This window comes from Ambystoma mexicanum, chromosome 9 (assembly GCF_040938575.1).
Source record: "Ambystoma mexicanum isolate Mex_15411 chromosome 9, UKY_AmexF1_1, whole genome shotgun sequence".
NCBI lineage: Eukaryota > Metazoa > Chordata > Amphibia > Caudata > Ambystomatidae > Ambystoma > Ambystoma mexicanum.
The window spans coordinates 674,875,934-674,893,067 of record NC_090931.1 but is presented as its reverse complement, the minus strand read 5'-3'; the positions used below and the strand labels follow the sequence as shown (position 1 = coordinate 674,893,067).

General features: G+C 44.5%; 1 protein-coding gene across 1 annotated transcript in view; it reads right to left on the bottom strand.

Moving 5' to 3' along the window:
* Window positions 1–17,134, bottom strand: part of CARF (calcium responsive transcription factor) — a 1,085,705-nt gene that overhangs the window by 152,046 nt on the left and 916,525 nt on the right. The window contains exon 13 of the mRNA XM_069615518.1: window positions 4,461–4,588. Coding sequence (XP_069471619.1) covers window positions 4,461–4,588 — 128 coding nt within the window. The remainder of the gene's footprint in view (window positions 1–4,460; window positions 4,589–17,134) is intronic.

Below are 17,134 nucleotides of genomic sequence, written 5' to 3'. Positions count from 1 at the left end.
TTTCCATTGGGTCAGATAGACAGATACCTGACCTCACACTGGTGGCAGTTGCCCCAAGGCAGGAGATCATTAGACATTTTGCTTGTCAGCCGAGGTTTCAGCTAAAAAAATGTTGCTGGTCTTCTTTTTCTGGATTGAGTAGAAGACTAGGAGGAGCTGTGATCCCACCTGCCAGAGGAGCTAGATTGAAAGTCCGTAAATTTGTGGTAGGAATAACTGTCAATTGACTGAGAATTGCATGACCTCTGCTCCCATTTCATAAATGTAGGCAGTAATTTTGCTGGGAGTATGTCCATCTTTTCTTTGGTGAGGACACTCAAAGTGTTGGAGCTGATCAAATGGTTGGCTGCAAACGCCACCCTAGGCCTCAGGAATCAGGTTGGTGCTTTTCAGCCAAGCTCTCAACCTCACATACAGAATGAAACACATAACTCGTGCTTCGGTATCCATATGGTTAGTGGCCGAGACCAGCATATCACATGCCAGTTGCTTAGCCTCAGCTATCTCTGTGAGGAACTGATCCTTCCGGTCTTGGTCGAGATCAATGAGAAACTCTGATATATCCCACCAGAGACATTAATTGTAGGCTGCCAGACTAGTGTAATGTTGGCCTGTCTCAAGCAGAGGGTGCTATTTTTGTATTCCTTCTGGAAATAAATGGTCAAGCACTTTATCCTCCTTCCCCGGGGGAAAATGTAGTGCTATTAATAGAAGAGTGATCCCTCCCCTGAGCCAGAGAGAGGTGGTCTTCAATATCAGGTTTGCTTCCTGGAGGACATTGTGCTATCATAGGATTCAATCCCCACCTGCCCTGCCTAAAGGAACCTCCACCAGTTCCCCAGATTTCATGCATGGAGACTCCGAAACTGGCATGTTCAAGAATTGCATGACGAAGTGAACTAGATCATGAAATGCCTCTATTGATTTTGGTAGCTCCTCATCCTATGCCACTGATTTCCGTTCATAGAAGGAGAATTGGTGGGAGGGGTATGCCCCTAGTTATTTATCTAATGAAGGTGGAAGACAGGGCACCTCAGGTGTAGAGTGACTAGGATGTGCTTCAATAGACACAGGTAGGTACAGTGTCAGTGGAGCCAGTTGCATCAGTATTATTGGCTGTACATGTGGCTGTGCAGGCAGAGGCTATTGTACTAGAGACTGTACATGAGGAGCTGGATGTGGCACCAGTCCCATGATCTTAGAAAAGATGTCAGCATAGAAGAACTTACAACTGGAGTCAACATGTATTGCTTGAATTTAGAGAACGGTTTCTCCTCTTGGTCTTGAATGGTCCGGATTCTGTGCAGTAAGTGGTATCGAAAAGAGAGTCTATAGGGTGTATAATTATTCTGATGGTGCCTGCTCGGAGCTTACCCCAGGGTTAGCAAATACAAGCATGTGCTCAGATTCATGGACCTGGCATGCATTTTAGCCAAGAGAACCATCGCCATGTCCTGGAAAAAGGCGGGAGGGCCACAATACATAAAATGGCGCAGGGAATTTGAGAGGTGGGCAGAGGCTGAAACCAAGGTGTGGATGGAAGGGGTCAATAGATCGGAGCCGGACGGCAACGACAAATGGGTCGCATGGAAAGCACTGGTGTGGGACATGTTTCACCCATCTGACGATAAACCCCCCTGAACGAGCCACACAATGTGCGACACACCTGCCCCACGTCTATATAGCTATCCACCCGCGCCCACTTACAATGGCCGTTGGTGACACCACGAGAGTGGGGGCAAGAACCGTACCCTGGACACCTGGATGCCTACCCCGGCGAACAATTCAACACACCATAAAACCGTTGTAGGAAACTGTTTATTGTTTAAAGGTTATTGTTAAATTTTGGCATAAATGTATTATTTGAATGGAAAGTGACACACTGAAATGCATGGCTGTATCTAACCAAATGACAATAAAAACATTTTAAAATAAATAATTATTCTGATGGTGCTGCTGACACACTTGGTTCTGGTGGGTGGCATTGCATTGAGAAAAGCATAGCAAGGAATGGCGAGTAGGCTATAGGACTCATGACGCCAAAGCTCTTTTGCACAGAAACAGAGGGGTTGAAGCGATGATTTATGAACAGGAAAAAATTGTTTGAAGTGCACAACACCAATGCTGAACCAAATCCATGTGGAGAAAAAGACTGATGGTTGGACAGAGAGCCTGTGCAAGGTTTGGTTTTTAAATCAATGCTGTTCTGTACAATCATATGTCACCCAACCCCTTCCCAAGGATAATATCCCATACGGATGGGTAAATGGTCACATGATGTAGGACTAATTGTAAGGCATAATGGGACCTCAATTTTATCTGATCTTTGGTGTTCGATAATATTGTCTGTGATACTTATTAATGACAATATCATCATCTATGCTGTTATTCTATAAACAACCCCCGTTTAAGATCAAAAACGGATAAAATAGCATTGGTTTCTGGCATTGTGCTCGTCTGTCAAATTAACGCTGTAGACTTGAGGATATTTCTGACAATAATTTGCACGTTTTGAACATGTGTCAAAGATGTTGATGATTAGCTGATCCTGAACACTGCAGACAAACCGCTCTATTTTCCTTTTTCTAGCATGTTAAACATTCTCCAAATTGTGAAAAGGAGCACTGGCATACAAATATTGCCCTGATCATGGAGATTGATCTAGGTATTCCCAGATTGCCACCTAAATATAGTTGTATATTGGCGAGAACCAGAGTTGTTTACTAAGAATATTAATGTACATGAAGGCTTTAATGAACCATCAGATTTAAAAGGATCTTTGCCTTGATAGTTAAACATCTATTTTGTTTGTTTGTTGATTAGCTCAAACACATCAAGTAATCTGTTCATCTGGTGATATTTGGGATTATCAAAATATGCAGTTGCAAGGCAGATGAGACTACTCAGCGACTATTTAATATTGATTGTGTAATCGCAAAACATTGTGGTTTATAGTGATAATCTCGAAAGCAAAAATGTCAAAAGTCATTTTTGCGAAAAAATAATGTCGAAAAATAAAAATAAATCGAATGTCTTTTTAACTATGTTTTTTATTCAAAATGGGGGGGTTCCCGCCCCAACCCCCCATTTTTTTTTGTTTTTTTAATCTTTTTTTTTACTCACGAAACCCCCCAAAAATATATAAATAAAAAATAAATAATTCGATTTTCAATTTTTTGACATTATTGTTTCGACATTATTGACATTCGACCTTTTGTTTTAGAAATTATGACCGACCACCAAACGTTGTATATTAAAGTGTTGGAAATCTGCTAATGCACCCCGCCATGAAGACTTTCTTAAGGACCTTACCATGGTGAAAGAACGTGAAGAACAATTTTTGTTAACTGTATCTGTCACTTGCCGCCCTAAAGATATTTGGTCTCTGTTCAGGAGCTCCCTTTGTAATATGCTCTCAGAAAAAATGACTTTACACCCTCGTCAACGCCTTGATTTATCAAATGCTATGTAATAAGGTATTGGAAACTAAATTTAATATTTGCTGTGATGCTATGCTAAACCTGTACTGGCTCTGTTCTGATGTGACTCGCTATAAAATAAAGTTTAATATATATATATATATATATATAAATATATATATATATATATATATATATATATATAAAGTTGCATGTTTGGGACCCAGAAGTAAAATAGAACATCTGATTGAGATAAGCAGCATTACTTTGCACGCTACATGAACGTGCTCATGCTTGCATCTAATTGGGTAAAAAATGGTTTGGGGAATGAAAGGGTTTTGTGGGAAAAGGTGCATTTTAGTGAAAAAGTACCTCTATTTTAGAATAGTTCATGCCATTGATTATATGGATAGTTGTACCGCAATCTGTTTGCTTAAGGTGAGCATGGTGAGGAGGTAAGAGATGCTTAATGTTGAGTTGTTGTATTGCTTAATGTTGAGCCTGTTGCCACCTCCCGTGGTTGTGCATGTGTATACTGCTATGTATTCTTATATTCATGAGCATGTGAATCCATGCCAGACCCCATGCTGGAGAAGGAACAAGTTACTTACCTGTAACTGTTGTTCTCCTGCATGGGTCTGTCATGGATTCACATGCGAACCCTCCCTCCTACCCCTCTGCGGCTCTTCACTTGGTCATACTGCCACTTGGCGTGCTACCAAATCTGAGGATGTCTGCCAGAGGCGGGGCTTAGGGAGAGGGCAGTCATTGGCTGGGGGCAGTATGACCCAGAGATCAGTGATTGGTTACTACTAAGAAAGACAGTTCAGAAACTAAACTGAAACTGATTTTTTCTTTACCGAGGATTCCCAGCCTGACGACAGGGAATATTCATGAGCATGTGAATCTATGCCAGACCCCATGCTGGAGAAACATATATGCCAAAAAAACAAAAACAACATTTAAACAATCCCTGGACTAGTTATGAAATGGGAACACTTGCTGTCTCCTCTTGGCAGTCATCTTTGGACTCTGATGTACCTGTAACTGTGCAAAGATCTGGGGTTGCAGAGAGGATAACGAGGAGAGTAGCTGGACTGTCTCTGGAGACAAGGTGTCACCTGTTTGACTTGATTCCACTTTAGTGATGACAGCATCTGTTGTGCTTCCTAAACAAACACAAGAAAAAAATGTGTATATTTATCAGTGGAGAGATCAAGATCCTCATGCACTCAACCTAAAATCTTGCATTAAAACAACTGAATATTCTTCAGATTGACATTGTTTTACTAACTGGAAACTCTCAAATTCTAATGAATGTCAAAGTGCAATGAATGAGCTAGAGCCAGCCATCCCCAACATGGAAGTTCCATTTGAAGAATTTACACTAACTTTGTAATGATGGTGCTCATATTTCTCTTCCTAATAATGCACACCACTATTGCATTATTTCAGGGCACTTAACTATTATTGTATAATTCGCTGAAGAAGTCAGGTCTCATTATTAAATTAAAGACTGTCTTTGATGTAGGTGGGCCCATAGCTATAGGGTGCTGTCATGGAAATCATTTCTTTATGAAGGCAGAGTGACTTAAAAAATAAATTATTTCATTTTGAAGCCACATGGCTCCCCCCCACCCCATGACACGGAGGCCTCCATGTCCTGGGGTGGAGTGGGTGCTGGGGGAAGCTCTATGGCATCCAAAGAAAATAGTTTCTTTGTGAAGTCACCATGCTTCATAAAGAAATATTCGCTACAGGACCGAACCGCTACAGAAATGATTTCTTTATGAAGTCAGACAGGCTTAAAAAAGAAACTATTTCTTTTTGAAGACCCGAGGGCCTACTCCCATCCCCCTTGGCACAGGACAAATGGCAATGGGGCCCTCCCTACGCCAATGGCCTCTGGAGGACAAAAGAAAAAACAGATTGGCCATCAAAAGTAGCCCAATTGCCTGTGAAGAAAATAGCCCAAAGCAGCCAAACATGAAATCACTGAGCAGCTTGGAAATGGAAAGCCGAGCAACAAACTTGTAATTGGTTATATATAACGTGCTTAATACCCAGAGATTTCTAACCGCGGACCCGGGGATCGAACCTGTGTTGCTCTGCATTGTCTTGCTTCCAAGGCGAGCGTTTTGCCCCCGCGCTATCCTTCCGAGACAACTTGCTTCTAACAAAGCTGCTGATTGGAGCAAATCTTGTTAGAGGGCTCCTCATTGGGTAGCATGGCAGAGAAGTTTGGAAAAAGAGATTTTATTGAGTTGGCCGTTTCATTCCGTGGCATTGCTGGTTGCTATGCCAATCAGATATTCTCAGTTCAGAACCCCATTTCCCTCTCTCTCTCTCTTTTTTTAACAATGGTTTTGGCAAATTTGGGGCTTGCGCCACAAAACTTTGCCACAAACCTAACTGATGCAATACAATTGGATGAACAGTTGCTGGTGAGCACACAAACTGGACAAAACCTCTCTATCAAAAACAATACATTAAATTGTAAATTGTTACAACATAATATTGACCGGGTAACCACGAATATGTCATTAATAATAAAGAGATGGGAGAGGTTGACGTTAACTTTGTGGGCAAAAATTAATGCGATCAAAATGGTTCTCTTACCTAAGCTTTTATATGTTATTCAATCTGTTCCTTTATTATTATTTAAAAAACATTTGATAAAGGTTGATAAACTCTTTCAATCCTTTTTATGGGGCCCCGGGAAGAGACCTCATGTTCCAAAATATGTACTAATGCAAAGTGTGGAAAAAGGGGGATTTGGATATCATGTCTTGATGAAGTAATATAAAGGTTTTTTGCTTAAAAAGTGAACATATTATTTTAGGGATAGAAATGAAAAGGAGCCGATTTGGCTGAGTATGGAAAGGGGTATATGTGCACCATATGATCTAGGGAATATTTATACTTACTTATAGTAAATTGCCGTGTAAGCGGTTGAAACTGATCCCAGTAGTGGCAACTAGAAAGGTGACTGGGTCATGGTTCAGCGAAAATGGACAAGGTTATGGCTTCAGCCCAGATGCTTCTCTATGGTTTAATGAAGCTTTTCAAGTAAATAATAAATGTCTGAATTGGATCAGTTGGATTAATAAGGGAATTCTGAAGCTGGGGGATGTGATGGATGGAGACCAATTGTTGGGATTTGAAGCTCTGCAGTGTAGATATGGTTTACACTGAAGAGAATTGAATAGATTCTTGGCTTTAGCTTCAATGGTTAATTTAAGGATAGTTATGGCTGGTGGTTCTGTTGGGAGGAAACCGGAAATTAGCAAATTACTGGAAGGTCAGGAATTTTGTGTGAGTACTTATATGCAATTTATGCCTTTTGATGAGAATTTTCAATCAGCATGGACTGGATTGAAGGAAAATTGGTCCAATGATATTGGTAGGGTCATTACTGATATGGATTGGAGTAACATCCTGAAGGTGAATTTGAACTTGGGAGCGGACATGGGTTTACGTCTGATTCGACAGAAAGTTATTGGACGGCTTTATTGGACTCCAGTTAAGATGTTTAAATTAGGGCTTCAATCGGATGATTTATGCTGGTGTTGTGGTATTGGTAGAGGCACTCTTTTACATTTGATGTGGGAGAGCCCGAGGGTGCAATTGCTTTGGAAGGAGGTCATTGACAGGACTGATTTGATTTGTGGAGTAACCTTGCAGAGATCTGCAGCAAACATAATTTTATTATCTCATATTGATAGATGTGTGCGTGCTAGGAAACATTCTAATTGGATTGATAGAGCTATGATGGTAGCAACTAAGATAATTCTCAGAATTTGGAAAAAAGAGAATAAAGCCTAATGTTGATGACTGGTTGACTGAATTGCAAGTTTTATCACAATATGATAAGGTTTCATTGGAAAATAAAGATAAAAATGAGGAATACATGAAGGTATGGGGACCTTTTTTGGCTCTTTATGATTGGTGCGACAGTGGAATTGATCTGGTGGATATGTCATTTTAGAGGTAAGAGAATGAGGTGGAGATGAAGGGGTGGGTGTTTTTTTTTAATTTCTTTTTTTATTTTTTTGTATTTATTTCTTCTTTTTTTTTCTTCTTTTCTTCCCATTTGTGTTGTCTATTGTGCTATTTTGTGTATACTAGTTAGTTTGAATTTTATGTTTCGCAGGATGAAGCTATTTTTGATGAATTTGATGATTTGTAATGTTTAAATTGTTCAGCAAATTACGTTATGACGTTTTACTGTGAGACATTGTATACTTTATGTACGGTTCTTATTGTTTTTGCAAACTTAATAAATTGTGTTATAAAAAAAAACAATACATTAACAAAAGGGAGGTTTCAAAGGTAGGAGCAAGTAAGGGAGTACACTAAGCAGAGGAAACAATGTTTATATTTGTATGAGGAGGCTTGGAGTGGGTATGTATACATGTGAAATGTAAGACCCATGAAAGAGGTGAGGGAAAAAGGTGGGCACCCTGGGGTTTCCCCAATCTAAACAAAAGGCATTACATACATGCCAACCCTACAGATTTAGGCACCAAGCTACTGATTTTTAAGCAGGCCCACCGCCTACAGATTTGGGTGACAGATCCTACTGCTTTGTGATAAATATAATTCGCTCTCTGGACAATTTTTTCAGATTTGTGATTTACAGACTCTTCCTGCTTCTTTCTGCAATTGTAGTATTTCAGCCCGCGGCTTGTCAGGTTAGTCCTGCTTTGTAAGTTAATTGCATCCCTCTTCTGGGAAACACTATTTTCCTTCTCGTTTTGGTTTTTACAGGGTTTTCCAGAGCAAGTACCGTGTGGGTGCACTATGGCTGAATCTGACACCATTTCTTTTTCTGAAGCTCAAATAGCAGAATTGATAGAGGGCCCCTCGTTTTTTGAAAACCCTTCAATTGCCTAATCAAGAGAACAATACTTCAGGCGATGCAGTCCTTAGACTTAAAAAGAAACAATTTTGTACGGAAATGCATGGCCATGTATTGAAGGAATACCTCAAGTCAAGCATGATCCCACAAGGCCTACAGGTCAAAATTATTCCTTGTTTATTCCTGGATGATACGGAATATAAAGTAGCTTTCAGTCAAGTGGCAACTAAGTGTAGTCGTGACTTACTAGTTCTTACCATCACTACTGCACAAAGACTGATCCTGAAAATTATGGAAACTGTACTCAAACAAGAAAAAGTATTTCTGGTGAACCCTCTAATTACTGAAGCAAACCAAAAACTTGAACAAGTGGAAAAATCGTTTCTAGAGTTTAAAAATATAACTATAGAAAAAAAGACAAGTAAACTTAAAGATATTTCTATGTTTAAAAAGGAGATAGTTCATCCCTATTTGGCAGAGGATGTTACTCCCCAAGTCTTTTGGAAACAACATGGGAACCAGCATGCTGGGTTTGGCATGAGACAAGGTTTCACCTTTTCAGATACTTCTTCGAACAGTTCAGGCAATGAAGATTCTACTAATCTGAATTTAGGGAACTACCCTTTTCGATCAAGGGGCGGTCCCAGAGGCCGCAGGAATTTCCAGCAAGGCAGAGGTGCATACAGACAGCCTCACATGCAAACACAGAATGCCCCTCCACAGGGCTAAGGGCACCGGGACTTTCAAACTCGCAACCAGTCATACAGGTGGTATATGAGATATTACCTATCTTTAATTTACCACCTCGAGTCCTTACTAAACCTGAATTAGCTATACTAAAACAATGACTTTCGTTTGTCCCCACACAAACACCTAGTGCGATGCACCTCACTAGTGAGATCCAACAGTTTTTGAGATAAATTTGACTGAAAGTATTTTTTTCCGACAAAGAGAATTAGTCTGTCTGTACAGTGGGCTGGTAGGTGATTGGGCTCCGACCAATCCACTGACCTGACAGCTAGATGACTCTGTCCTGCAATCTTGCCGGTACAACCCTTAGGTGAACCCCAGGGAAGACAAGTGGCAGAGCGTAACACCATCACACATCATCTGCCTATCAGACTGAGGGGGGAGGGGGGGAAGGGTGTTATCAGTCTCCATGTCATTCAGTGTTCAACTTGCACTGAAGGAATACATATGTATTGCCAAGGCTGCTGCTACAGAGCAGTGGAAAATGTTGCCTACCAGCTCTGTGTGATTACCTTCTGTGTAATTGAATTTGGTGTTAACATACCATTCAGAATTATACATTTTTAACATTTGAACAGATTTTCATGTTGTGCTGTTTGATGGGTTGTGTTTTAGAATGCTTCAATCATGCCAACAATGTATGTTTTGTATTTTTTGTGATGTCATTGTTATGCAAATTATTATTTTTGAAAATTGAAAAATCCTACATCTTTTAGATCACAGAATGTTGGCAAGTATGGCATAATAATACAAGAAGGATGGACAGACAAGGGTAGTCACCCGTTGAAAAAAAGAATGAAATGCAGGATAGGGAAAGGAAGTGGGAAACAAAACAGCAGTAAATTGGTGAAACATGGACAGCACACCAGAAAAATATTTAAAAACAAAAGACATGTTCCAAAATTCGGCAAGTTTTATTTCACCAGGTAGAAATCACAATGATGCTACATTTTTTTCGTTCGCTTATTTCCATGAGGATTAGATTGTGTCAGAAAAAAGAATTCTCCGAAACACAAAAGTGAAATAAGAACACTACAATACAAATGTCACGATGATGAATTTCGTACATTTCACCCTAATGGGAACTTCAGAGTTATGTGTGCTGATCATAACTCTTGTTATCGGGACCACTGGGGGCGCAGAGGAAGATGGCTGCGCTATAACGGAGCTCCGAGCCCAGTCGACAAAGTTGTAAGGGCTACTACCCCTGGAGGGCCGTGCTGAGCACCGGTGTCTACAGAGAAGCCACTGCAATGACAGTGTGAGCCCCCAGGCAGGGGTCGAGTTGCAGAGATCATTGGTGGAACACCTGCTGGAGATCGGGAGGCACTCGACCCTGGGGCCTGTGCTGGACAGACCGCTGCGGGGGCGACTGGAGCGAGAGGCCAAGTTGGGAGCGGGCCCCTGAGGAGGAGTGGGCGACAAGCCCTTGCCACCCACCCATTGCGACGAGCCAACCCCGACTGCAGGGGTAGGCCGGTAGGTGAACCGGGAGGCCTGCTGTCTGGTGGTTGGGAGAATGCAGAGCAAAGAAGCTGCATGGCTAGGTACGGATCACCTCAGCTGGAGCCGTTCTACTGCACTGACTGGCCTGGACACTGGGAGAGCAACGCAACAGGGCTGGGGACCCAGTGGGGATTGTAGAAGGCCCGGGAAGAGGTGCCTGCAGCGCAAGATCAGAGTCTGCTGCTCCATATATGTAGAGGGCTGAGTTGCGAGGAGAAACCTGCTGGCAACATCCATAGAGGGCAGGAGGCGCGAGGCCTGATAAAGACACCCCCTTGGAGCAGTGATTTGGAGCAGGAGGGAGGCTCAAGGTGTGGGCCTACTGAGGAGGAGAATTTCGCGAGACGAGGTGGCTACTGAGGGCCCATCCCTAAGGTGCAGAACACTGCCGAGGAGAGTGGGGCCTGGTTGGTATAGGTGCTGAGTGAACTGCCGAATCTGGTGAGCGATGCGAAAATCAGAGAAAAGTGGACAAGGTGGAGTGACAGAGGAGACCCCGGGACTGTGCGGCGCGGAGGGTACACTAAACGGGAGACAGTGAATGAAGACTTGACTGCCCCAGGTGGAGGAGCTCTAGCAACTGTGGCCCCCCCATTTGGTCAGCTATAGTGGAAAATGGCTGGGATGGAGATAAAAGATGGCGGCTCGTCAGGGGAAGGGGGCCTCCGCAGCCTGCAGCATGATGACCAGGCAATTTTGTTGGAATTGAAGGGGTTTCGGGCTTAGGCCCAGTCCTCCATGGCGGTGGTCACTGAGGGAGGGGAGTGGGGATTGCTCTCACATAAACATTGGTGGTTTATTGACATGGAAGAGTTGGGATGGGAACGGCCCAATGGGGATAACACCTGAAAGGAGCCATGCCTGAGCTGAAGGTGGCCACCCTGAATGTCAAGGGGCTTAACTCGCCAAACAAAAGGCGGTTAATATCCAATATGTTCTGGAAGGCTCATTTGTCAATCCAAATTTTACAGAAAACTCATTTTAGGTGGCAGATAGAGCAGTTGGTGAAGGGGCAAGGGGTTGGCAGATGCTCTGGACATCGTATACAGAATGTAAGAAGGAGGGGTTTGGGGTGGTACCCGCACAATAATTTCGAGTGATAGAGGTACAGGCCAAGAGGGGCCTCGGAGGCAGATTTTGTGCGTTGAAGGGAACTTATAAGGGAATGCGGTTAACTTTGGCTACTCTGTACGCGCTGAACACAGGCCAGATCCCCTTCCTGAGGAAGGCATTTAATGTAATGAAAGGATGGGGGGAGGGATCAAACATTCTAGGGGGAGACTTCAACATGATTGTGCAGAAGGATTAGTGGTCGGCGGCAGGGGGGCTGAATAAGCGCGGTAGTAAGGACAACCGAGAGTTGGCTGGCCTGCTTGAGGACCATTTTTGGGTAGATGTGTGGTGATCTCATTTTCCACTGGCGGGTGGGTACATATTATTCTCCCCCCCATAACACATATAAGCGTATTAATCTTATATTAGTAACCCAGGAAAAGGCACGCGCAGTGGCCTCTCCCACAGTCGTGGTGGTTACCTGTTCGGACCATGAGATGGTCTCAGTGATGTGGACAGTCAGGGAGGGACGCCGGAAGGCCTCCTGGTGGAGGTTTAACGACAGCCTTTTGAGGGACCCACCTTTCAGAAAATTCCAGGGGGAGGAGATTAGGGCCTACTTTGAGACAAATGATCCGGGGGAAGTGCAATAGAAATCGGTGTGGGAGGCAGTCAAGGCCACGCCGCTGGGGTTCCTCCTCGTGGAAGGGGCGAAGAAGAAGAGGGAGATAGGATTAATTGAGAGTAGAGCAAGGGAGGAATTGCAGCGCTTGCATGTACAGCTTGACCAAAGGGGGTGCGGCAGGGAGGAACTAATGAGCACAATGAGGCAGAAGAGGCAGGAGCTTCACATGCTCCAATAGGGGATATGGTGAAGAAGATGAGGTACGCCAAGCAAAGGTACTATGAATAGGGAGAACGAGTGGGTACACTTCTGGCGAATAGGGTCCAAGGGTAAAGGAGCAAGAGGAGGGTGGACAGGATCCGTCAGAAGGAGGGGAGCCTGGTGGCACCACAGGGGGGGTATCCCGGACTGCTTTGCAGACTATTATGAAGAGTTATACGTTCAATCCTGCCCAGTGAGGAAGTCTAGGGTGCGGGGGTACCAAGACGAGCTTCATCTTCAGCGGTTGACGGGTGAGAGGGCTACGTTGGAGACCCCGATTATGGGGGAGGAGGTTTCCCTGGCGATCAGTAAGCTAAAGGCAGGCAAGGCGCCGGGGGAAGACGGATTTACCACAGACCTCTACAAGCAGCGCCAGGAGGACCTTGTGGGACCCCTGGCCAGGGTGTTCAATGCTATAGGGGACAAGAGGCTTCCCGCCTTCTTTCAGGAGGCCAGTATTGCAGTCATACCTAAAGCGGGAAGGAACTATACGCTATGCTTGGCTTGCCGGCCCATTTTGCAGCTTAATGTGGACACCAACATATTCCCTAGAGTTCTGGCGTCCAGGCTTGAGGCGCACCTCCCTGGATTAATCCACCCCAACCAAACAGTGTTTATTTTAAATAGGAAGGGGGCCAGAAACCTCTGAAAAACCATGTACGTACTGTCCTCGCAGCAGGAAGTTGAAGGGGGTCCTGGTTCTCTCCCCCAATGCCTGATGGTGGTTCTCAGTGCCATAGGAATGGGACTGAGGTGGGGTAACTTGATATTGGCACTTTATTCGACGCCCAAAGCCAGAGTGGTGGTAAACGGGGAAAAGTCACAGGCATTTCCGCTCTGATGTGGTACCAGGCAGGGTTGCCCATTGTCTCCTCTTCTGTACGCCCTGGTAATAGAGCCATAGGCTATAGCGGTGAGGGAAAATGCAGGGATCTCGGGAGTCCAGGTGCAGAAGTGGAATATCAAATAATCCTGTTCACAGACAATGTCCTGTTATACATTACAGACCCACAGGTCTCCATACCGCAACTACTAGAGGGCTTCATAGTTATGGGACGTTAACAGGTTTCAAAGTAAACCTGGAAAAATCGGTCGCCTTCATGGGGTGTGGGGGCTAAGCATTGAGGATAGAAACTATATACAGAAACTAGAGTTCCAAGTGCAAACAGAGGGGTTTCGATACTGGGAGTGGAGATCCCACGGGATCTGAGGGATTTTTTCACAATCAACTTCCTCCCGCTCTGGGGCAGTATATACAAGGATTTGAGGTGGTGGCAGGGTTTGGTACTCTCATGGATCGCATAACTCAATTGTACTCAGATGATGGTGCTCCCAAAGCTTCTTTTCTCTTTCATTTGCTGCCAGAAGTGGTACCCCCGGCCTTCTTTAATAGAATGAAAAGGGCACTAACCAGGTTTCTCTGGGCAGGAGCGAGGCCTAGAATAGCATACAGGGTGCTTACGCTACCTAGGAAGAAGGGGGTGGGGTTCCCGGATATGCTCATGTATCATAAAGAGGCCCAGCTGCGTATCATGGTGGAGCATGAGTGTTGCAACAACTGGTCATGGCAGTGCTTTGGTCGGTGTGGCGTGAATGCTGCAGTACAAGGTGGCTATTGATCTGGTGGTGGTACCATTTCGGTACCAGTTGTGGTACAAGGCCGGCCTAGGTAGGGCGAGCTAGATGTGAGACAAGGGGAACTTCATCTTTTTAGATAGGTTGGAACAATGCTTGAATATGGGGAGGCTCCCGGTTTTCCACTATCTACAATTTAAGGGTGAGCTTATGGATCCCAGGTGGGGTGCTAATTTGGGGCGAGAGTTGACCTCTTTTGTGACGGTGCTTCTGCACAGTAGAGGGTTTAGCGGTCTAATAGCAAAAATGGACAGAGCACTGCTCCAGGCAGAGCCTATTGACCCCCCCGCTGTCAAAGGAAAAATGGGCGAGAGACCTGGATAGAGTCATTGATGAGGGTCTGTTGGCTAAAATCTGCAGGCTGGTGCTGTATTCCTCAGTCTTGCTTCAGTATAGAATGCAAGCAATTAAACTGCTACATAGGTGGCACTAGATACCCCTGACTCTAGCCAAAATGTACCAAGGGGAGGACTCACGCTGCTGGAAATGCCGCCAGCCGGGGGCACATTACTATCATATGTGGTGGGGGTGCTTGCACATACAGGAATACTGGAAGGAGGTCCTCTCTTGGATCAGAGGGATTGATCAGATTAATAGAAAGCTTACACCTTGGTTATAATTGTTTGGCGTGTATGAGGGGGATGAGGTGGAGTCGGGGGAGGGGCATATAGTACACATATTGTTGGTGGCTGCCCGGAATTGCACTGCCAAATTTTGGAAAAGAAGAAAGGCTCCCACAGAGAGAGAGTGGCTTCAGAAAGTTAGAGCTATCTATTACATGGAGTATCTGATCCACCTAATGGACGAGTCGAGGACTGACATGGAGGGTGCATGGCTCCCCTTCTTTACTAAATATGGTCATTAATAATTCCTGATGGTGTGCATCTGAAGAGCCATGTCTGACCACTGTATGTAGTAGTATTGAAGACTGCTGGGAGCAGGGGAGGGGAGGCTGGAGGAGGTGAACTGTTCCATTGAACCACATGTTACCTGTTGTAACCTGTCAAGATGCTGATGCTGTTTATGAGAAAATGTTAATACAACTTGAAATTGGAAGGGACTCTTGTTACTGCAGCATTTTGTTGTTGTATCACCTTAATTATGGCTAATCAAGTTCCTAAAAGGGGAACATGGTGGTCCTGAAAAAACAGGAGAATATGCCTGTTATACTTGTGCAAGGGGGTTGCAATAATAACAATAATACAAATAATCTTCTATTTATAGATAGCTTTCTGTCACATATTTCCAGCTTGTTTGTGGAATTGAAAATGAGAGCTGTTACCAAACCTAAAATTCACCTGACGGTTACTCAGAGGCCTCAGCAATGTTAACCTCACTGAACTCTCTTATGGGTTGCCAGGCTCACTGAAAGGGCCAGAGTGAGGATGGAGCCTGATGAAGGGCTGAGAATGGTTGCTGAAATGCCATTTGGTTTGCCTGAGGATACAGATTTTAGATGTTTTGCCAAGAATGTACCGATTCACGCGAGTGTGTGCTTTAATCTAAATAGGGAGCATGTATCAAAATGATACCTCACCCAGGAATTCCTGGCCTCAACTTACAGCTCACACGCATGCGCCGACGGCATGAGTCAGTTATTCCTTTCCCTGGCCTTATCTACCACTCACCCTCTACTCCTTCTACTCTCCTTCTTTCTACCCCTGCCATCCTATTTCCACACACTCCCTTACACTTTCACTTCTGGCTGTCTCTCGTATCTCTCTAGGGCCTCTTGGATGAGCCTCCTACTAAGGTCTACATCTACCGCCTACCACTACTCTTCTCTCCTCCAAGCTACTACTATCCCTTCTCTACACCACTACTCTCACCTCTCTACACTCTTACTACTCTCAACTCTCCATACTACTAATTACAATCCCCTCCCCACACTGCTACCCTCCTACGTTCACCCTTCTACTCCTCTCCCTTGTACACACTACTACTACACTTCCCTCTCTACACTATTACTACACTCCCCTCTCTACACTGCTAATCTCCTCCCATCCTTCTCTCACATTCACTCTCCTTTCACTTCTTCGTGTACCTTCTCATTCACACCCTACTCTCTCCTACCACTCTACTCATACACACATTCACTGCCAGTACCACTTCCTCTCACAAACCAACACCTCACCTTTCATACTGTCTGTATAATCCTCCTTTGCACAGTCCTTCAGCCACTTGGTCTCTTGGTCAACCTCTACTTCCTCTGAACTCACCCAAAAACCCCACATCTCCCTCACTCCCAGTTGGCCCACTATACGTCTCTCTTTCACTTCACTGGTCACCCCTGCCCACTGGTTCCCCAAGCTTTCCTTATTCTTCCACCTGCAAGGTGGTACAAATAACAGGAGGTAAAAGAGGAGGTATGCGCCCCGACACATTTTTATGTGCGGGTCTGCCGCATTTCAGCAATGGCAGCCTGCATTGGTGTGCAATGGCGTCCAAAGTTCAGCCTGTGCGAGCCTGGTCAGCCTGTCAGTCCGCTGCTTTGACTGGGGAGCCATTCTGCATCTATCTTCCCAGTAAGTGCAATGTCAAGAGTGTGCTTGGTCTACGCACAGTCCTCTGACACTTCTGGTTTGTGTGAAAGCTCTCCTCCACTGAGCTGCTGATTGTTGTTTCCCGGGTCACAGAGCAAATTCTTGGCAAAATGCTGCCATTAGCTATTTTCAGGCTCCCAGTCACTCAGGGACATTCCGGTTCAGCTGGTAAGGGCACTTCTACTTGCAGGGGATGCTGGGTGATGATGTTTCTCTGAAACAATAGAAAAAGACTGACCAGCATTTAAGTGAAAAAGGTATTGTGTGATTGTCAGATTTTGCTGGCAATACCATCACACTGCAGGCAAGCAAGCTGGCACTATACAAAGGACAGGGATTGGGGCTCTCCCAACTGCCACCTTCCCCTTCTGGGGTAGAAATGGCTCGGATTCTCACCCTGGAAAGCTTGCCAACTCAGTCTGGTAAGTGTCCCATCCCTGCTTGACAGTATCAGGTAATAATGTCCCCATACATAATGTCG